The sequence below is a fragment of the Myotis myotis genome, unplaced genomic scaffold (genome assembly GCF_014108235.1).
Source record: "Myotis myotis isolate mMyoMyo1 unplaced genomic scaffold, mMyoMyo1.p scaffold_m19_p_12, whole genome shotgun sequence".
Classification (NCBI taxonomy): Eukaryota; Metazoa; Chordata; class Mammalia; order Chiroptera; family Vespertilionidae; genus Myotis; species Myotis myotis.
Window position 1 is genome coordinate 62,172,165 of NW_023416316.1, and position 24,143 is coordinate 62,196,307.

The following is a 24,143-nucleotide window of genomic DNA, read 5'->3' on the forward strand; positions in this document are numbered from 1 at the left end:
TTTGGGCTTACGGGAATGTGGCTGGTTTCATCTTATATTCAGATCACTGAATCTTTCTCTGCATCAGCAATAGGCTGTTTCACTTTCTTTTCTTTCATTTGTTCACTGGAATAGCACTTTTTATTTCCTTCAAAAACATTTCCTTTGAATTCACAGCTTGGCTAACGGGCACAAGACAGGTACCTTTCAACATGTCTTCCTCTCTAAGCTTAATCGTTTGTAGCTTTTGATTTAAAGTGAGGGACATGTGACTCTTCCTTTCACTTGAACACCTAGAGTCCATTGCAGGGCTATTATTTGGCCTAATTTCAATAGTGTTGTGTCTCGGTTAATAGGGAACCTTAAGGAGAGGGAGAAAGATGGGGGAATGGTCGCTCAGTGGAGCAGTCAGAACACATACAACATTTATTGATTAATTTGATGTCTGATATGGGCATGCTTTGTGGTGCTCCCAACAATTTTTTTTTCACTACAAAATAATTTATTATGATACACATCTCCAGCTCAAGCCTCCTATGTACAAGCACACTGACTACCCTAACTAGGGGTCCCTTTTCTTTCCCCTGGCCTTGCGGACTTCCTCTCTCAAATCTTTCAGGTACTGGATCTCCTTCACCAAGGAATCGGCCTTCTCTTTCAGAGCCTCGTTTTTCTTTTCTAGCTCTTTACACTCACCGGTGAGGGCCTCCTGTTCTGCTCTCTTCTTCTGGCGGTACCTAGTAGCTGCTGTCTTGTTCTGCTCCATTTTTTTCAGCCTTTTATCTAGTTTCTCACCCTTTACTTTTGCAGCTACCACCTTCTCTCCAGGAGGGTCATAGGGTTTGGGGCCAGCAGACCCACAGGGGGAAGCTGAGGACAGCAGATTCCTGTTTGGGGAGGCCCTGGAGGTGGAGGGACCATTCTGGGGAGAGCCCAGATAGGACTCCAGGCTCATACAGATGCCACTATCATTGTCTGAGGTGACATCCTCCTCCTTTATGCATTGAGGGATTATGGTAATAGAAGTAGTGGAGACTGATTTTCTCTCTCCTTCAGAGATGTCAACTTCACTTCCCAGCTCTAAATGAAAGGAGTGATCCGGAGTGCAGCACAGGGCCTCTGGGGAAAGGGGAAGAGGTCGCAGGAAGGTGTAGTAACATAAAAGGTCACTGACATCATATCACCACCACAAATATAATAATAATAAAAAGGTTTAAAATGTTGCAAGAATGAACAAAATGTAGCACAGAGACATGAAGTGAGCAAACGCTTTTGGAAAATATGGCACTGAGAGATTTGCTCAATGTCAGATGGCCACAGACCTTCAACCTGTAAAAATCGCAATATCTGCAAAGCAATAGAGAGCTAAGTACAATAAAACAAGGTATGTCTGCAATAATAATGATACCAAATGCTTTTTGTTTAATATTTTCTTTCCTTATCTCATATGTGCCCAAATAATTTCATACCATTTTACTGTTTGGATTAAAATAGAAAAACAGGTTACTCTTCAGGAGTTAATTTTTCACTATGAAACCTTTAGCTATTCTATTTTTTCCTTTGCATACCACTGGAAATATAAAATAGGTCTTCTTTGGAGTGCAGACTTTTACACACATGATTTTATTTAATTTTAATTTATAACCCAACATTTCAGGGGAAATAAACATGTCTTATCTCTCCCTCCCTCCCACGTTGTATAACTGAAAGGCTTTTTCAAAAATATCAAACAATTACCAATGTAGTCTTGAATCGTGGGGATGGATAATATGGCAATGTGATTTAAAAACTGATCTTAGCTCTACTCAGCTGAGCATAAAAGCAAACAGATGACTTGCTAAAGCCGTGGTTCTCAACCTTCCTAATGCCGCGACCCTTTAATACAGTTCCTCATGTTGAGGTGACCCCCAATTTCATTGTTACAAATTGAAAATAATTAAAGCATAGTGATTAATCACAGAAAACAATATATAATTATATACGTGTTTTCCGATGGTCTTAGGCGACCCCGGTGAAAGGGTCGTTTGACCCCCAAAGGGGTCGCGGCCCACAGGTTGAGAACCGCTGTGCTAAAGAGCTATGGTAAGCCTGCAGCATATAGTACATCACTGCCAATGCTAGGAAAGGCTTCCAGGGACCTCTCTCCTAAGGATGTTGTTTGCTATCTGCTATGTAATCCCAGCCAGGCTTTTCCTTGACCTTGAAAATACTAAAAAGTATAATCAGTGACCATCTAAACGCAATTGCCCAGGCACTGTGTATGGTGCGTGCGTCCTGCTGAAGGACAGATGATGTTTACCTCGTCTGAAGAAGCCAAACTGTCAGACAGTCAGGAAACAAAGATTTGTCTCTCTGGAGATCCCACAGACTGTAAATGCCAAACTGGTCACCTGTGGCTATTTTAGAGTTCATTCATATTAAAAACATCATACTCTAACTGTAAATGTAATGTAGTTCGGGTTTTGCAAACATTAGTGGGATATGGCTTTGGAAAAAAAAATATCTTATGATATGATTTTCCAGTAGAGGCATTTAAGACCATATTCAAAACTGTGAATAGCTGACAAAAAGGTCACTTTGAAGGGAAAATAGCAACTTTTATGATTCAGAAAGGCAGAACCTTTTGAATCAGTATGTAATAATTTTGCATTAAATTGGGCAGAATACATATATATGCATATTGATAATTAAGTTATGCATAAAATCATGGAATCAGATAAATAGGGGGGAAAAAACCCTCAAAAAGGTTGTTTTTCCCCCTAACTATTTTATTCCGGATTGGTGATTATGAAGCCCAATACATGGAAAGGACAAATTCACTAATGAACTCAAAAAAACCTTTGCTGAACCCCTATTACTCACCAGGCACTGCATCAGGTGCCAGGTCTATAAAGAAAGAATCTACACCTTGCTCTCAAAGAGGTGAGAATCTAGAAAAGAGGTCTTGGCCAGTGTGGCTCAGTTGGTTGAACGCCACTCTGTTCGATTTCCCGGTCAGGGCGCAAGCAAGAGGCAGTGGATTGAAGTTTCTCTCTCTCTCTCTCTCTCTCTCTCTCTCTCTCTCTCTCTCTCTCTCTCTCTCTCTCCCTCCCTCCCTCCCTCCCTCCCTCCCTCCCTCCCTCCTTTACTCCCTCCCTCCCCTCTCTCTAAACCCAATAAAAAACACATAAAAATTTAGAATAGAAAAGAAAGCATGGGACAGAGTCACCCATGTCTGGGAGAAGTTTTTCAAGTAGTGCTCATCCAAGTGGTTTTTATTTTACCATGAGAAAAAGGGATATGTTGGTAAAAATGTACAACTATTGCAGAAAAAAAGTAAAAGATGGTGGAGGTCAGAAAAAAATAAATTTTGAGTTGCAAGCAAGTGGCATAATGCAAAACAAGCCACTGAAGGGTGCCAAGCTTCCATGAGCATTGTAAAGATCTGTCCAATAGGAAAATTACAACAAAAATAGCTAAGATTCTAGAGATGAATTTGTCATAAACTTTGTCCATACAATGCAAACTGCTAAATTACAGCCAGAAAATGAGAAGTCACAGGAATAAGTACAAATGCTGTGATACCTAGAGATGGTTTTTCTAGCACCGGTTAGATCACGCTGTCAGGATGGGTCATAGAAACTAAGGCAACAACACGAAAGAAGATCAATGACCTGAGACAGAAGGTCGCGATGGGTTCCGAACAGGCTTTTCTTCTGGTTAAGGCTTTACCAATGTATTAACTCAGCAATATGGAAAGATTGTTTTACAGAGACATTCTTCACTTACATGTAATGTTTACACAAATTCGTATCAGGGTTCAGCTATAATCCCTAAAGCAGCTTTGTTAGCAATCATAATGTCCTCAGGCAAGGAAATTCAGTGAATGGGGCACAGGAGGGCTCACACTGCCTTAGCAATCACCCCTTCTGCCACAAGGCTGCCAAAATAAAAAATGGGAGGATGAATTGCTGACGTGGTGGGTCCAGCTGAAACATATGATAAGTTTCTGGTTCACAGGTTCAGCTTTCCAGCTGTTAAAGAAACGATGTGTGCAGTGCACTTAAATATGCACACAACATCTTTGGATGACTATGGAGTTAGATAGTAGCTGTTTTTAAGAGCAAAGAGTGCTCTGCCCAGAACTTAAGATAGAAGGCAGGAAGTGAAATGGGATGCAGAGCTCAAAAAGGAAAGAACTCTTTAGAGAATGACTTCAACAGTGGGCTACAAAACAGGACACCCCTGGAAATAATTCTCTAGGTTGAGCGATTCTAAAGCCCAAGAGATTGTCAAGGCTTTCCTTTTCCCCCTAAAGTTTTTGTCTTTATAGCAACTATGTCAGGAAAAGATTGTAGTGGATGACCACAACTGGAGCTTTTTACAAATTTCAGGGCATATCTAGATATTTTAAATAATAACATATTGAAAGATATAGTTTTATTGAAAAACTCTAAAGTCAAAACAGAAATGACTGAATTCTCTAATAGATAACATACAGTAGTGAATAAGGTACTAAACCATACCAAAATATACAGCTTGGTTTAATTATGTATTAAATCACAAAATGAATATTTTATAATGCTTTATCAATTGTTTTAATATAGTTAAGTGGATACTTCATCTTTCTTTTTACCCTCATGGCCATGCCAAGTCAATTTTTCTTGGTCTCATATCTATTATTTCTTCATTATTGTTGTAATATCCATAATTGTAAATCAGCTCAGTACTACTTTATGGTTTAAATAAAATATCTTTCTATTCTCAGCCTCTTTGTATTCTATGTAAGTTCTACACATTCTTCAGATTAATGTAATTACATTTAGCATTAAATGTATCACTGTTCTGCTCAAAAGTTTTATGGTTTTGTTATATTCTATAATAGCATTCAAAAATCACCCAACCTACCTTTCCAACTTCATTACTTAATCATTACCTACATGTTCACTCCACTACTCCTAATATTTCTACTCACTATCCCTAACATGTTCTCTCTGTTTCCCAAATTTATGGGTCTATATTTTCACCTACCTCTTAGACACAATCTATATTTGTAGTAAATATTAACAAACTCAATTCAAATCCTCACTTTTATTAGTCTATTACTTAAACTATTCAAGTAGGTTGCAAGATTGATCACTTAAATGTAATTTTTTGGTATTTTTATTTTTTTAATATTTTCTTAATGGTACACAATCCAAAAGCAAAAGAGTTTTTCCAGTATTCCTGTTTTTAACTCTATTTTTCTTTATCTTGGGAAAGGAAGAAACAGTTATTTTTTTAAATATACTTTTTAAAATTAATTTCAGAGAGAAAAAGGGAGAGAGATAGAAATATCAGTGATGAGAGAGAATCATTGATCTGCTGCCCCCTGCACTCCACCTACTGGGGACCGAGGCCACAACCCTGGCATATGCCCTGACCAGAAATCAAACCCATGACCTCCTGGTTCATAGGTCAACACTCAACCACTGAGCAACACCAGCCAGGCTGAAAACAGTGATTTTTAACTAAACATAGTCCTTATAATCTGGAGACCTGGATTCTAATCAGATCACAATATTGGCTCTATTCTATTGGAAAATAGACAACTTAGTGTGATATTTTTAACAACTAGAACAATTCCTGTTCCATTTATTTATTCAAAATAAATATGTTAATATTCATAATGTACCAAGTTGGTAGTCAAGAACAGTAAGAACAAGAAAGTAATCCAACAAATGAAAAAGGCATAGTAGGTATGTAGTATTATAGACATATGACTACAATACTGTCTACACCAAGAACAAGATAAATAACAGTGCTTAGTTAGAGTATTTTGCTTTTGTTTATACTTCTTTATCTTACCTACACTGCTATGAATTTACAAAATTTGCAAATCCTTGCAGATTTGTGGATTATGGTTATATATTATTTTATACACATGTCTTAAAATAAAAGAGGAAACACTCAAATTCTTTTTCTCAGCTGACTACACCTACAGGAAGTCTAATTGTTTGGGTTACATAGTATTTTAAAACACTGCAACACGCCTAGGATTTATTATGTTAAACACAAAGGACAACCAAATCAGCTTAGTAAAATGCATGGCATTTACACTGACTCACTTTCAGCTGGCTACCTCCAGCTTTCTTCTAGCTGGTAAAGGTAGAAATTTAAAACAATAATGAAGATGGGTTTTCTTGGCTGAATTTAAAATCTGGTTGAAACCTTTAAGCACTCATAAAACTGAAGAACTGAACCATGATATTTCTACTTAAAACTATTCTCCATGTAATATTGCACTACCTGATACCATATTATGTACACAGTGTCATTAATCTCTGCACATAATAATTAAGACCTTAATAAAATTAGATTACCATGATAAAGATACATGGAAATATATATTTTTAATTATCTTTACATATCTTCTATGAAATTTGGATCCTTACAATGGTGTGCTGTTAGTTAAGTTCAGGGGATGGGAAAATTCTGTGGTTTGCAGTTTTATAGTGTGGAAAACTAAGAAACAAAGAAATGAAGTAACTTGCTCAAGGTTACAAATATTGGACATGTAGCTTAAATTACTTTATAACTCACTTTAGAAGTTTCTTCCAAGTTAAAAAACCTTATAACATGGATCTAGATATCTCATATCCTGACTTACACAAGTGGCTGAGCCACATGGTGTAAAAACAAACATTGCTTTTCTACCTCTAGTCAGTTAATTGACTTTCTTTTTATATTCTTAATATGGTTATTTATATTGGTTGATTTTTAAATATTATGCCAACCTTGCATTTCTGGAGAAAAATCCAATTTAATCATGATATACCTTTTTAGATATAATTGATTTTAATTAGTTAATATGTGTACTTAGTATTTTCCCATGAGCTAACTTTTGTTATCTTCATGAGAGTGTTTTTGCTATCTTCACCTGTAATTTTTCTTTATGGTAATGCCCTAGTCAGATATTTGTATCAGGGTTATGTATGCATTGGATCCCACATATGAGTAAAATTATATGGCTCTAGTCATTTTCTATCTGACTTATTTCACTTAGCATGATAGTTTCAAGATCCATCCATGTGGGATATAGGAAGCAACAAACCAAACCCACCAATCAACCAAACAAACTCATAGACACAGACGATGCAATGGTGGTTATTGGATAGGAGGGAAGTTTGTGAAGGATAAAGAGAGTAAAAGGGGTCAAATATGGTAACAGAAGGAGGCTGAAGTTCTTGTGGTGAGCACACATGCAATATACAGGTGATATATTATAAAACTGTACACCTGAGACGTATATAATGTTAATAACTAGTGTGACCCCAATAAATTTAATTTTTAAAAGTTTATATATTGGAAAGGTATTGCTTTTGTGTTTTCTAAATATAAAACGTATAATTTAAAAATATATAACATTTATTGGTGAAGTTATCATGACTTATGTTTCCTCTAGGAAAAAGTGTTATTTATGTATTCAATCACTTTAACAGAGACAGGACTTTACAGATTATCTATTTGTTCTTGTGTTAATTTTAATACATTTATTTTAAAAGGAAATTATCCACTTCATCCAAGTTGACAAACTTGCTGTCGCAAAATTTCTCATATTTTGCATTATTATATTTTTAATGCTTATCAATTTACATAAATATTATCTTTTAAAATTCATGACACTGCTATTTATATTTTCTTCCCTTTTGAACCATCTTTCAAGTCATGCACCAGTTTAATTAATCTTCTTATAGAGCCAATATTTTTTTCTTTAACATATTTGTCTTAGTTTTCAATTATCCAAACTTTGATGCAAGGTTTCAAGTGATAGTAGTTTATTTAGAAGATGAAGTAACCACCAGTATACGAGTAGGAAAGTGAAAGGAAAATAGTAAAAATGATCTGTTTATTAACCTGTGTGTGATACCAATTGATATCACTGGTGGGAACAGTATAAAACCCATTCCTTTTAGTTGTTCCTGTCACCTTAAGGACTCAGGGAGCTGAACCATATGTATAAAACTTCCATCGGTTCATTGGATATTGGTTGAGAGCTTGTGAAAAATTGTTGTATAGAAAAGAAAAAAAAATGTATAATTTTTTCATATGTATGCTACATTTTAAAATCTTTAAAAAATGTTAAAAGCACTTATTTTTCAGTAGTGGATTTAAAAGATTATAATTTCCTAATTATTATATAAAACCCAAATTTTCTGTAATAAGTGTATATTTTAGCAAAGATTATTAACGCATAACATGTATCTCTTAAATCAATGGACATGAGAAATATAGGTTAGTCTGAATTTTTGTTTGCTCATATATGTCAGTTCATATAAAAGAAAACCTAATATACATTCCAACTTGTGTTTATCCATTGGTTTTAGATGTCCTGTGGGGACTTCAGGTCCTTTTCTTGTGTCCAGAAACATAAGCCTACCAAATTGAAATGAATGATAAATTGTAATAAATACTATAATTTAGTATTTATTATAGTAGGGGCAGCTATCATCATGCTGTTAATGTCACCCAAGGAAATGTTAGTGTCTCATAACTATGCCACAGTGGAACATGGCATGCCGAATCCCAAATCAATTAAGCAAGCCATCTAATAACTATTGTTGTCATTTGCCTGTGGGCTTTTTATTCTATTTTTTTCCCAACTGTCAGAATTCTATATGAATTATTTGGTTACTTGGATGCACATTTTTTATTCCAATGCACAATGGGCTAGAATTTCCCCAAGTCCCCTTTCTTGGAATCTTTTGTTTGTATTACCTTCTTGTCCTCGTCTCTTATTGAAATATTTATTGAAATATGCATTGTTTTAAGGCTAGGGAGTTCTTTTTTCCTCAGTGGATTAGAACTGGGCCTGTAGATGAAAGCCATGAGGTTGGTGTAAAACAATTGTCTCCCTGAAATTTAATTACTTAATACATTTTCAGCTCTATTTTACCTGCTTTGCGGTAGTTTTAAATAATATTATTCAACTTGAGTATCTAACACATAAGCACCCTCTTTGATCAGATTATTATATTTTTGAGAGTGGAAATATTTGCCAAATAGTAAGTTGCTAGTAAGTATATTCCTAACATTTTGACCCACAGGAAAGATTGGATTGAATTCTAGGTAAAACAGAGCAATTTTAAGTTGAAATAACATTGCTGCCAGAAAATTTGATTTGAAGTACAAATACCACTTCTGATGTCTATGACCCCTTAAATGAAAAGGCAATTTCACTTGATATGGGAACAGTAGATATAAAAAATCCAAATTCCCTAAATTAAAAGAGTCATATTGTAACATCTTTATGCTTATTGCTAGCAGATAAGAATACTGATCTTTTAAAGATGCCTTAATTTTATGTGTTAGAAAACAGTGTAAGGATAGTTCTCCCAGATGCCCCCTTTTTATACTTACTCTTAAATTAAGGCACATTTACTGGTACTTAGGTCTTCCATTCAAGGAATCTCCCATGAGATCTAACCACAAGTATTGGTTACCTTAATATGTTTTTATTTAGTTTTTGTAGAAGCTGCACTATTACAATTCAAATGAAAAGTGCTTTACACTTAGATTATCAAGTCTGTGTAGACAAACCTAAAAACTACTTAGCCAGTATTTATTGGTGTTCTCTGCCTTTCTATGTTCTGCAAAAGGTCTGTGAAGGCTATAAGGAAAAGGCCTTAAAGAGGTGATACGTAGTGAAATTAAGAAAGTTGTGTACTTCGGATTTATTCATGAGTTTTTTCACTTATGTTCATGTTCAGCAACAATTTCAAGAGAGGTAAACCCACAGCAAAGCCCTGAGCCTTTGGTGCCTGATTATTCTGAAACAAAGATTTTAGTCACTTAGGGCCTGAGTAGTATAAATAAATTTATAAGATCACATTAATGTAATTATCACAAAAGCAAGTTTTACTTTTTTTTCATATAGTCAAGATTCTTTGAAGGAGTGGATTTTGTTGAGTCTCTCTCCATAGGCTACCAAAGAAATCTGATAACTCCAGAGTAAAATTTCCTAAGAAATTATAAAAGTAATTAAGGACTAAAAATGCAGAATATTTAAAAGCCACCAAATCTGAGCAGCTGGGAAAGCTAACACCAAGTCTCATAAAGTATCACATGTGCTGGGGTTAGATTTGTCAGAATTACTTACTGAGATTGAGCGGAGGAAGGAAGTATGCATGGGAAAATGGCAACCGTGATAAGTACAATGTGTATATTATAGAAAGAAGGGGAAAATTGGTATGCTTTATAAAATATTTATTCAGTGATGATCATGTTTCAGGCAAATGGAAGATAATGACACAAAGACTGAAGACAAATGGTTTTTGACATCAAGGAATTCAGAGTTTATACAGGCAAATTTCATTAACAAGTATTATGATAAAAGGATACACAGAGAGCTGTTCAAGCTCAGAGCAATAGGATTTGACTCTGCCTGAAGGGAGGTTATCAGAGAATGCTTCCTGGAAGAAATGACACATGAATTTACTCTTGACATATGAGTAGAAGATAGTCAAGTGAAGAAGTAGAAGAGAGAGAGTATTTCAAACAGAGTTTTTAGAGTGAGCACAGATAGAGAGGAGTGAAATTAGGTCTATAGATGAAGGCCATCAGGTTGGCATAAAATCATTATCTCTTGTAATTTCATTACCTAATTCATTTTTAACTCTATTTTACTAGCTTTGCAGTAGTTTTAAATAATATTCAATGATTATCTAACACAGAAGCACCTTTTTTATCACATTATTATCGGTTTTGGGAGTGGGAAGTCTTGCAAAATATTAAGTTGCTAGTATATGCAATTTTTCAGTGTTGCAGCTAAAGTGTCATAAAGAAAGGCCAAACATGTAGGCAAGGGTCAGCTTATGGAAGATGTTTTATTTTAAACAGGAGACTTTATCTTGTAGACAATAAGGCTCCACTGGAACATTTTAGCAAATGAAGCCATGGTCAGAGTTTTTTTGTGAGAGTCATCCATTGAGTAGGACAGGATGAAGAAAAATTGGTTTAGCTATTTCAATGGTTTGGGTGATAAGTAAGGGTCTGACATAGAGGGAGTAGAGATGTAAGACATGTGGTTTTAAGAAATATTTAGAAATTGGCATTGTTAGACATCAGGTATGTGAAAGGAGAGAGTAGAAACAAGAAGTGAAGGGTATTTACCAGGAGGAGAAATGCACGCTTAGGGATAAGAGAGAGTCTATCACTCTACCTACTAACCTTGGAGAAGCATTACTAAGCAAAGTTTGGTAAGCTACCTTGGAAAGGCCAGCCCTGCTCTTGAGAAAGTAGAGCAAGAAATAATGCCTGTCTTTGAAGACCATATTGTATTGCTAACACAAGGTGTTTGTTTGTTTGTTATTCTAGGATGTTTGGGGCCTAGTAAAATAATTTCTCACACTGAAAATAAGTAATTGATTCTGGAAGTCAACAGTCTAATTTTTGACACTCAGATATAGTTCAAGCCAAGATAAACTTTCCGTACAGAGGAATATTGACTGGTTTTGAAAAATAATGTAAAGTAGTAGGACATTTTGTTCAGTTTCTGAACTCTTCCTTTGCCCTAGCATGACCCCCAGTGGCATGTAAAGTTACTTATGTCCCATGAGTCCATGATGAGAAAAATCATGAAATAGGCTTCTAAAATGTGAGGTCTTTGAGGGATTTGGGGATATCTCATGCATCCTTTTTTAAAATTCTGACCCGAGGATATGCTTTTTTCATTGATTCTAGAGAGAGAGAAAGAGAGAGGGAGAGAGAGAGAGAGATTGATGTGAGGGAGAAAGATTGATCAGTCGCCTCCCGTACTCCCCCTGACCAGGGATTGAACCAGAAACCTGGGTATGTGCCCTGCCCTGAGCAGAAATCAAACCTGAGACCCTCTGATGCATGGGATAATGCTCTAACCACTGAGGAACAGGGCCAGGGCTCTTGTGTATCCCTTATACACAACATTTCACATAGTGTTTAGTACATAGCAGGGATACAAATAATAAATGATATAATTGAATGACATTAAAATAAAGCTGTTTTACTAATTTTATGTTCATAAAGTAAGCTCATCAAAATGTGTTAAAAGCATTTTAGCACAATAACTTGATGATTGAAATTATTACTTTAGTTGCTCATAAGTGGGTTAAAGCAAGAAATATAGTTTTTTCCAAATAGCACCATGGTATAAGGATAGGAGGATAAGCTCATAATTTTTTTTTTAATGTGCCAGCCTACAAGGATCTTAGGCCCTAATTATCAAGGAGTCGGCTTCTCTGGTCATCTCCCTCTCACAGTTGTCCTGAGGCTTAAAGTTGCTAAATTCTATTCTACTGGGTCACAGTTGACTTTACCCTTATTGCAGTTCCTGTCTCCTCTTCCTCTTGTGGTATTTATATATTCCTGCCTACCATGCTGGATCTTGTTTTACTACAGACTTTTTTAAAGCTCTGCAGAGTGCACACACACCTCACGGCATATTTTCTATAGAAAGGAAAAGTAACATTTATTGAGCCCTCAGTATGTACCCAAAAGTGTGCCAGATATTTCACACGCATTTATTTAGTATCTGCAATATTCCATGGGGTAATTGGTATTATTATTATTATGTTTTAATATATTTTTATTGATTTCAAAGAAGAAGGGAGAGGGAGAGAGCGCTAGAAACATCAATGATGAGAGAATCATTGCTCGACTGCCTTCTGGACGCCCCACACTGGGGATCGAGCCTGCAACCCAGGCATATGCCCTGACAGGGAATCAAACTGTGACCTGCTGGTTCATAGGCTCAACCAGTGAGCCAAGCTGGCTGGGCGCATAAGTGGTAGTATTATTATTCCTTTTATACACATGAAAACCATGCTTGAAGAAGTTAAATAACTTCTCAAGGTTTCAGGGATATAGCAAATCAACCTGGGTCTCCAGGCATCAAAAGCTGTGGCTTTCCACGGAATCTTATAGCCTAACAAATGCACATCTGAGGAACCTTCCCATCTTCTGTGTGTGAGGCTCTAAATAGAGAACCCCATGTCTTCCGATTTAATTTCCTAAAATGCCAGACTACCTATTCAGTACTTCAGTTTATTTCAATTTATCTTATTCCTAAACACTGACATTGCTATCTATTGTATTATTACATTATTTGATCTTCTCTTCAACTGGTTCTATTCAAGTCTCTCCTGGATGTATGTCCACTGTTCTTCCAGCTGCATTTTATTCTGCCCTACTGAACTCTAATTGCTCTCATGGTCTTTAAGCCCCTCTTTTCTAGATGCTGCCCTTACCTGTAGTCACTCCCCATACTCCGCCAATCTAAACTGAGTAACATAATAAGATCATTCTCCCTGCTCCTTAGCCTTCTTCCCACCTCTGCCTCCTGCCTACACACCAGGCATTCTAAAATGCATGCAGTTTCACAAAAACAACACATTATTTCATCCCACTGTGCTTTTGTTCATGCTACTATCTTTGCTTAGAGCTTTCCAATCCTACCCTATAGGAGTATACCTGTCCATCACTCAATATTCATCTCAAATGAACAATCCTTTAAAACATACGGTATAGCACTTCTAAAGGATAAAATACTGTGTTCAAGCCACTGATTGTAGGGCATATAAACGCTTTGTCAAATGTAAGATATATGTTAGTCAAAGCAGAACAGAGATCTAATAAGACGATATGGTAAAGGCCATCTGCTTTTTCAAAACAGTGGTTCTGCTTTCTACTGAGTGCCTCCTCCATGCCATAGCCAATTAGATGGAGGAGTTCTGTGGTGGTTTGTGCTTTCTCTACCCCAAAAAGGATTTGATGGTTAGGGCGTATGCTCTCAGTACTACCTCTGCCGACATAATTTCTAATAAATTGGGGAAGATTAATTTCAGGATCTTTTCTCCTTGTGTATCTCCCAGTACTCATTTCTCTCTATTTGCTTTTATTTTCATAAAAGCATCATCATGTAAAGAAAAATATGTAAAAAATAAGCCTAATTTCTTTCTCTTTAAAGAAAAATAAAATGAAAATACAGGAAGTGCCCTGGGTATCCATGTAACAGTGCCTTCGAAGGCTCAAGATGCTAATGCCAGCAGAGACCAGTGAGTTTGATGCAGGGCTACGGCTTGCTTTGAAGATCAAGCACCCAGCTAATACACTTGGTATCATTTTAGATGTGACTGGGGTTCCTCTTAGTTTTTAAATTCTGTTAAAAATCCTAGCCAAGGGTGATAAACTGATTCTAATTTAGTTTCTTCTTGAAACAGAATCTAAGCCCAGAAATGAAGCCAGCCACACCTCTGAAGTGTTGTTGAACATGGCAACTAAGCGGGGGGTTGGGAGAAGCAGCGACAGAGCTGAGACTCGAGCTGATTTTAAAAAGAACCACGGGATTTGTGTTGCATTTGCTCAGCCTCTGGGCTGTTCAGCTAAGGAAAAAAAATGCCATTAAAAATAGTCGAGGACACACAAAACACTTTAAACAACATGTGCTCTGGGATTTTTTTTATAGCCAAGCCACACACTTTAGATTCATTTCAGGTTCCACATTGAAAATAGAAAGGTCCTGAGAGTGTCTGTGCCTGCAACTTATATAAGGCATTCGTTTTTTAAACCATGTACCCAGGTTACTTCCAGTTTATCTTTAGAAGTAACTTCCTAGCAACTAGATCTATTTAAATTTCTAAGTGATTTTATGGTGCTGTCCAAAACCTTTTCTCTAATACATTCTCCAGAAATGCTTTCTCAACAAAGTAGAAATTCTAATATTGAAAATTATTTTAGGAAACAGACATGGCATGTTCTGGATTGCTTTTAAAATGGATATCTCTCTGGGAGGGATAATAGTAATCCTGTAACACTTTAGAATGATTTTATCAGAGCTTAGAAAGCAATGACTTGCCAAAAGGTGCCAAAGGACTACGAGAGGGGGCAGGTGAGGTTTGGTCTGTGAGGTGAGGGAAAGAAGATTGACGAGCTAAAGGGCGATATAGTACCACAGGCGTTTCATAGGCGGAGCGGGAGAAAGCAGGCGTACCACAGAGGAGTCGGCATTGTGGGGATTCCTGTGAATATTTTCGTCGTCATAAATACCAGAAAGAGATAGAATGAAAAATGAAACAACAGTTCAAACAAATCACTTGTGACTCATTATGAAAAATTGTTTCTGTTACGTAACCCTTTAGGCTTTCGGTTTTCCCAATCTGTAAAACCAGAACATTGGGCTGCTGTCTTAGATAATGTTTAAAAGACCTTTTGGGTTAAATATGTAGTTATGAAACAATAATAATAAAAAAATATTTATATATAATAAATAATTTATATATATTGATTTATATAATATATTAATTTATACAATAAATCATTATATAAGTAAAGAATATAGCATGTATTTAATTTAAAATGTACTTCAATAATCTAGTCCAATGTATACCTATTAAATACATATATATTTACATATATACATGTATATATATGTACATATATACATATATACATATATATAAATTTATCCCTTTATGTCTCTTTAAAAAGCTTTAAGCAAAAGCCCAGTAAGTGAATACTGAATTGGGAACCAGGAGTACCTCGATCCATTCCCAGATCTAATAACTTGTTGAGTGATAACAGAAAAGTCATTTACCAGCTCTTGCCCTTTAGTGTTCTCCTCAGGAAAAGAAAGAATTAGACTCAAGGACCCTTAAAGTCCCTTTCATTTCTGAGCTATCATGGGTAGATTTATCATCTCATACTTTCTGTGGTAAGAATTCGAGGTGCAGCTTAGCTTGGCTCCCCCTTCAGGGTCTTTTCGGGCTGCAGTCTGGGTGTCATCTGGGGTTAGAGCAGGGGTGGGCAAACTTTTTGACTCGAGGGCCACAATGGGTTCTTAAACTGGACCAGAGGGCCGGAACAAAAGCATGGATGGAGTGTTTGTGTGAACGAATATAAATTCAAAGTAAACATCATTACATAAAAGGGTACGGTCTTTTTTTTTTTTTTTTTTAGTTTTATTCATTTCAAACAGGCTGGATCCGGCCCGCGGGCCGTAGTTTGCCCACGGCTGGGTTAGAGTCTCATCAGAGGTTCAGCTGGGAAAAGATATACTTCCAGCCTCCCTTCAGTTGCTCTCATTGTCAGGATTTATTCCCTTTTGGTACAGAACTAAAGGTCATGGTCCTTTTTTTGTTGTTCTTTTTTTCTTCCCTTTTTAAAATTGAATTTATTTGGGTGACATCCTTTATAATAAAAGACTAATAATCAAATTGTCCCCTTGACTGGGAGTTTGACCAGGGGACGGAGCTGGCCGGCCAACTGCCTGTGGCCCCTACCCCCAGCCGGCCTGGCCTGATCTGCCCCAATTGGGGCGGGCTGGCCAGACCCCACCCATGCATGAATTCATGCACTGGGCCTCTAGTTGGTTAATAAAATTATGTAGGTTTCAGGTGTACAAGGCTATAATACCTCATCTGTACATTGTGCTCTCTCCCTCTGGTAATTAGCATAATGTTGTCTGTGACTGTGAGGTTTTTTGGGTTGTTTTTTTTGTTTGTTTTGTTGTTGGCGGTTGACTAGACTGCTCTCTGATCCTAGAATCTACCCCAAGTTCCCTGTCATGAGACCTCCTCAGCCCTCTCACACATGGTGACTTACTTTCTCAAGCCCAGCAATAGACAGATACTCTCTGACTTCAGGGAGTTTTCAGTCCCATTTTTGAGAGCTATCAATGATTGTTATGCCCACCCAAGATAACCTCCCTTTTGATGTATTCATAATCAACTGATTTACGACCTAAAGACATCTGCAAATTACTTAGCCTTTGCCATAATCTCTTGGTTAGGAGCAAGCCCAGTTCCTGTCCATCCTCAAGGGAGGGACTAAGACAAAGGGGCAAACACAAGGAGCTGGGAAATGGGTTTATTGGGGGTGCCTTAGGGTTTACCTGCCATAGAAGTAGCTCCTTTTCACTTGTCAGATGAGCATTCATTATTGATCTATTAACAAACAGCTCTGTTGTTTTTTAGGGGAAAATAATTGTAATTGTCTTATTCCATACTAGAGTCCCAGTGCACAAAATTTGTGCACTTGGGGGTTGTCCCTCAGCCCAGCCTGCACCCTCTCCAATCTGTGACCCCTCGGGGGATGTCCCTCTGTCAGTTTAGGCCCGATCCCTGTGGGCTTGGGCCTAAACCGGCAGTCAGACATCCCTCTCACAATCCGGGACTGCTGGCTCCCAACCACTTGCCTGCCTGCCTGCCTGATTGCCCCTAACCACTCTGCCTGCCAGCCTGATCACCCCCTAGCCACTCTCCTCCCAGCCTGATCAATGCCTAGCTGCTTCCTGATGGCCCAATTACCCCTAACTGCCCTCCCCTGCAGGCCTGGTCATCCCCAACTGCCCTCCCCTGCAAGCCCGGTCACCCCTAAATGCCCTCCCCTGCTGGCCATCGTGTGGTGGCCATCTTTGACCACATGGGGGTGGCCATCTTGTGCAAGGGCATGGCGGTCAATTTGAATATTACCTCTTTATTATATAGGATGACAATTTTATGTGAGCCTCAGCAGGAAAATGGCAGGTGACCTTTGCTTTCTCCTCCAGTTCAAAAGGTATTAGAAGTAAATTAAGTACATGACTGAAGTAACTGGTGTCCTTTAAATATCATACCTTTTACCCAGCCTTGGTGGCTCAATGGTTGAGAGTTGACCTGTGAACCAGGTCATGGTTCCATTTGCAGTCAGAGTACATACCTGGGTTGTGGGCTCAATCCCCAGTGGGGGACGTGTAGGAGGCAACTGATCGTTGATGTTCCTGTCATCATTGATGTTTCTGTCTCTCTCCCTCTCCATTCCTCTCTGAAATCAATTTTTAAAAAATAAAATAAATAGCACACCTTTTTTGTTCATATTATGTTTCATTTTATATAAAAATTTTATCTATCAAAGTCTTTTATAAGTACATACATGTGAGTACCATCAATAATTTTTCCATATAAGTACAAAATAAATAACAATATTTTATCATGACTTAATATTTAAATATATATAGAACCAGTGTGTATCTAAGTATAGTCTGTGTATGATTAGGTAGCTTCCTGTGTGCCAGACACAGTGTTAATTACTTTGTGTATTAGCACAGCAAATGCACACAATAACCATTTCAGCCAAGTAATGCTGAAATTTAAAGGCAAGGAAATTCATGTTTAGGTGAGTTAAGTAACTTGCCCATGGTCATACTGAGTCAAGATATGGATATACTCTGGATTCAAGTTCAGGACTATCTGATTCTAGCTCACATCTACATTCTTCATTATTATACTACTAGAGGACTGATGCACCAAATTCATGCAAGGCGCTAGGCCAGCCATGGGCAAACTACAGCCCACGGGCCGGATCCGGCCCGTTTGAAATGAATAAAACTAAAAAAAAAAAGACCGTACCCTTTTATATAATGATGTTTACTTTGAATTTATATTAGTTCACACAAACACTCCATCCATGCTTTTGCTCCGGCCCTCCGGTCCAGTTTAAGAACCCATTGTGGCCCTCGAGTCAAAAAGTTTGCCACCCCTGCGCTAGGCCTTCACAGCCGCAGCTGCTTGCCTTGGCCCTCGCAGCCCCAGCTTTGTCTGGAAGGTCGTTCAGAAGGACGTCCAGAAGGTCGTTTGGCTCTCCGGTCTAATTAGCATATTACGCTTTTATTATTATAGACAGTAACTTGTAAAGTTTACAGTATACATTATTGTTTTGCTATTATGAACAAAAAAATTGAGCTATTTTTCTAATGTTACAGTGTCATTTTCATTTGTTTGTGGACTATTTCAAGGCAAAAACTCACTTTTGCATCCTCATCTTGGCACATAATGGCCAACATATGCAGAATGATTGAAGTTGATCAAGGTCAAGACTTCAATCTATCTCTGCTACTTTTGAGGTATTTGTATTTCCCTCTTCCAATCAGTATCTTCCCAGACTTGGCCCTTAATGTAATAAAATGCCACCTTGAACAATCTGTAATTTATCCTGTGGATCAGGATTCAAATCTTTTTAATATACTTGCTTTGCAATATTGTTAAAGAAATTAATGAGTTTTAGGGAGAAAATTTCTGGGGAATAAATTATTTTGTGAGCACTTTTGTAAGCACATTAACTACTTGAGCCCATGTGAATAGTACTTCAACCAAGCAAATGGTGCCCTAGTGGCCTTTATTTTAATGAATTTCCCAAAGATGGTTGACTTACCTCATCTGGCGAGATTATTTGGTGAAATGATTTGATCCACTCAGAGGGAGGATTGATAAGAAAGCAAAGTGATTGAAATGTAATAAAAACATTCTGAACTAAAGGAAGTGACCTTTCATGAAGATCAAGATCTTCTCTGAGATAATTCAGCTCTTACTCTAAGCTTGTTCTACACATGCCTAAGAGCAAGGCACTGAACTGCTGCTTAGGATATGCAATATGATTACCTTGAATATGAGATAAAGAAGGGCCATTTTTGTTAACTTTTTCACTTTTTATTTTGAAGTATTCTCTTATTAGAGAATAACTAATCATTCTCAAGCAGAGAATTAAAGGTTCAATTTATTAGCACTCAAAAGCAGCATCCTAATGTCAAATTTACAAGGATAGACTTTTTTAAAATTAGCTTTCACATCCCAGTTGGCAGAACTAACGAGCAAGATGCTTTTGTTAAACTTTCAGCAAACCAAATACCTTCTCTTCTTTTCAAGATCCTGGAAGCAATACATATTTCTCTTACTAGAATTACAGCACATATCCCAGCTGTTGCTCATACCTCCTGCCCCAACCCGAATGCTGGTCTTCTCCCCAGTTTTAGTCAAACTAAAATTATTTCAAGCTACTTCGTGCAGCTTCACTGAAAATCATGTTTACTGTGAAATCTTACCGGAATTGGCCAATGTCTTTGTTCTTACTACATATGTGAAGCCCTTCAGCATGTAAGTTTCCTTCACATTGTTATTTAGCTACAAATATGTCCACTTTCACCTGCTCCTTAGGACCTTTCTTATTAATTGCTTAAGTGGAATAGTATGTTATCAGTGCTAGGGAGTAAACACTTGATGAGAACGAGGTGAGTCAGCGAATCATACGCTGCTTTATTGATGAGTAAGCCACGGGGGGAAGAAGCGGGGACTTTGCCAACGTCAAACGCATCAGCAAAAAACAACTTGAAAACCCCGCGCCCAGAGTAGCCATCCAGTTGCTTCAGGTGCTGAGCCTAACTGCTTCTCTTTGGTGTCTAAAATGAGTTATTCCCATGACAGTGGTTGAGTTAGGACCTGTTGTGTTTTCATGGGCAGATTTTTAAGATGGTTGTGATGTCAAATAGATAGGTCCAACCTTCTCATTAGAAGAAACACTTCATATTAACGATTAAAACTTGCATTCTACTGGTGTATTCTAACTCTTAGAATCCATACATTTCCAAGGGCATACATCAGAGGCCACCAAATGGTGTGAGGGGAGGAAGAAGAAAAAAATGAGATGAGAGAAAAGAAATAGAAGATCACTTATCTTCTTATATACTTTCAATGAGAGAAGCTTTTAAAGCTTTAGATAAAGAGTTTCCCGTTGGATTTCTTGTGATGAAAAGCTCCTATGCTAAAAAATATTTGAAAACTATGAATGCATATTGAGGAATAATATCTTTTACATTTTATGCAGACATCTGACAATGTGTATATAGATCTAGAGACTCTGGGAATCAAAGGAGGATTCAGTCTGTATATTATAATGAAAAAGGAAGATGTTATAAAGGAGAGTTTCTTATGAAAATATACAATCCTCATTTTAAATTTGCACTAACAGATGTATAGATGGCCCACACAAATTTTTTAATCTGAGTCGTCTATAGGAAATAACCTGAAAAAGCCCTCTACTGGTTAGTACGCAACTGACTGTGGTTAGATAAAGCAATGTTATTAAAAGGAAACAGCAGTTATAACTATAAATTAGTAATGTCATGTTGAAATATGAGCCTTAGAGAAGGAAGATTGTCGTCATTCACTCAATCAATTCATCAATACCTAAAGGAATATTTATTGAGTTCAGTTACGAAACCAGTTGCTATTATGTACTCTACAGACAGAACATGAGCAAATATGCAACTCCTGAGTTTAGGTTGTAAGGGAAGAGACTAGAATATTGGGAAGTGAGCAAGACAGATATTACATAGATAATCCTTAAAATAACTGGATGTATCCTCAACATAGCTTCATAATCAAGGAGCATGTATCAAACAGCCTGTAAGGGATTTATAAAATAACACAAATTTTGTAAACACGTTCACTGTTGCAACAAAGACCAGCACCTCAGAGACACAGTGGATGTGGGTTGTAGCCCCTTTATCTACTATAACCCCACCTCACTTGCAATTGCATTCCCTATTTTTTCCCCTTGACTAAGGCACTAGTTTAATTCCTTACATGCAGTATATGGTCAATGAACTTTTGTTAACTACATGCATGAATAAGTTAATATGAAAAACATTTCAAAATATATGCCAATTTCCTCCTGATAAACTAGTACTTTGCAAGTGGTTAGTTAATTAGAATAATATGTTGCCTTTTTCACACGAACTATCAGGAAGCTTACACTGGCATTTCGGTTAACTGCTGCAATTTGCCCAATAAGATTTTCTTTCAAGTTTTTTTATTTTCTCACCCATTTATTTATTGGCTTCTTTCCTTTTGTTCTACATTACATAATTTTAGCCTCACTCTTCCTGCATTTTTTAAAGCAATCTGAATTAATTTTCAGAAAGCAAACATGTTCTAATTGATAATAATCTTTTGCAAATTCAGAGCAGAAAATAAAAACATTGAATTGGTACGTAATGTTTAATCCCCAAGCATTTTTTCTTGGTTTTTAGGGGGAGGTGGGTTGGTCAGGAAATGCTATAAATTTTAGTGTTGTCATCAGAGAAGGGGAACAAAAGGTACAGGTAATTTCTTATACATAAACTTTCCTTTCCTAATCTTAATAGAAAAATATTACTGTAGAAAGCAATATTAAAAGGGGAAGAAAAGTATTACCATTTCTAAAATTTTGGGTGTAGTTTCATCTGGTTGTGAAGAGAAAAATCGGGATGCATATTTTGAACTTTTTTTGTTAATAACAGTGTGAACCCTGATTACTTTCACTGAAATATGTCACAAGCTTTCCCAAAAGCCTGTAAAATGTTTTTAGACATACTTTCAGTGGATGCATCTGATCACAGCTTATTGAACACTCTCCTACCGTCATCCACTTAAGTTGTTTTATTTTTTTAATTGGATACAGGATGAAAAGTTACTTACAATAATCTGCCTGAATTTTGTCTGAATCTTGTATTTCCTTTGGATGTCTCCTGTAATTGTATGGCCACCATACAGGTGTGTGTTTTAAGAGAGTATTCCAGATGAAATATCTTTTCATGGATCTCTCATTGTTCTATTGCTCTGCTATCTTAGAAACTGATTCCCATTTGTCAAAGCCTAAAGCACACTGAGCCTCCGGTATGATCGACCTAATGAGGAGACACATGGTGCTGCATTGTTTTTTTTATTCTATGTTTTCATTAGGAAACCCCTAGATTGTGCCAGCCTTGGTTTCTACAGCAATGGCATGTTGAGGAATCATATCTAGCATATGGTTAACGTCTCCCAACACATACATTGGCCTTTTGCATTTGTGTTACTGGGTGAGCTCCATTTATTGCCATTACTGTTTAGAGAACTGAAGAATTTGAGGTTTTTTTTAATGTTCAGGTTTGTATTGTAACCCTTTTCTGTCCTTGATTCACATCCTTCTTCAAGAATGTCCCAAGGAGTTACCAATACATTCATTCACTTATTTAATCTCTTAAATCATTTAACAAATATTTATTTACCCCCTAAATTGTGCTGGGAACTTTCCTATGTGCTGGGGATATAGCTGTGAAAGAAAGCAGTCAATTGTATTAAAGTGTCTGGAGGCTTTGTATAAAAAGTGCTCAAACAAGCGATTTGAAAACTTAATTATAGAACATAACAAACAATACCCTTTGGGTGATAAGAAAAAAATAATAGACACTAGAATAATAGAATAGTAGAAACAATAATAAAATTGATGATTAAATATTTTGTCTCTTTGTGACTAACAAAGCCAGCAAGGGTCCTATTTTGAAACAAAAAGGGTTGCCTAAGGTCTATATCAGGTCTAGCAGAAACCATGCAGTATCAGGAGAACAGTGACATAGTCAGCAATGCAATAATAATATATTCACAGATGCTGCACTCAGACTGTTGGTAAATACACAGTATAACACTGAAAAGACCCATAATTAGAATAAGGAAATAGAATGTGAAACCTTTCCACAGCACTTCACGGAACATAATTGCTGCTGTAATTTTCCTGATGGAACACCTGTTTGGAACACCTCATTTCTCTATACAATGTTAGTTTTTCAGAATTTAATTATTTGATTGTTTAATCTGGGAAGTTAGACCAGGAGGTTGTTATGATGAATATGTATGGCAAACATAGGGATGTACCACCCAGATCTCATTTTAAAGACGAACTGGATGTCCGTAAGAACTGGCAGACTACAAGGAGGGCAATCAGGAGATAGTGCTCAGCTCTCCCCTCACGTGAGGTCTGCCTCAGCTGCAAGATCACTTACCTTAAGATAAAGCCTTCTCAAGGCAGCCTGCCTCCAGCGACTGAGTGAGAAGAGGGTGTTTCAACCAGGCAGGAGACGCTCCCCGGGGCTGCCTGTGGGGCTGACCCAGGTTTTATTAAGCCTGCATTAGTTTGATTTCTGCCTCTCTCCAATCATGCTCTGAAGGGACCTGATGGACTGGAATAGCCTTGCTAAGAAAATACCCATTGCAAAGACATTAAAGAGAGCATTACAAGGGACCAAAGAGAGCTTTCTGCATTTTACAAAAGCTTACAGTGTGGGAGGAAATAATTCTCATCTGATTCCATAACATAGCACATGTAAAACACTCATCTGAGTCCTGAACTTGGGAAGGTTCTTTCAACCACTAAGTAAATAATTTCTGCATTGCAGGCCCTGCCTGCAGAGTGTATTGAAAATATAAAGATACATTTTAGGCCCAGCAAGGAAGAACTAAACAAACAGTGACAAGACTAAAGAGCTTGTAGATACCCAGTATGTGTTAGTTAAATCTATCTAAATGGCAAAAAAAAAATTAAATAACATAAAAAACAAAATAAAA

At 37.1% G+C, this 24,143-nt stretch overlaps 1 protein-coding gene across 1 annotated transcript; it reads right to left on the bottom strand.

Moving 5' to 3' along the window:
- Window positions 1-458: 458 nt before the first annotated feature.
- Window positions 459-13,237, bottom strand: LOC118666845 (cyclic AMP-dependent transcription factor ATF-4-like). Its single transcript, XM_036329136.1, has 2 exons — window positions 13,221-13,237; window positions 459-1,148 (listed from the first exon to the last, which is right to left on the bottom strand). Exons 1-2 carry the CDS (start codon window positions 13,235-13,237, stop codon window positions 542-544), a joined length of 624 nt encoding a protein of 207 aa, XP_036185029.1. The 3' UTR covers window positions 459-541.
- Window positions 13,238-24,143: the final 10,906 nt, after the last annotated feature.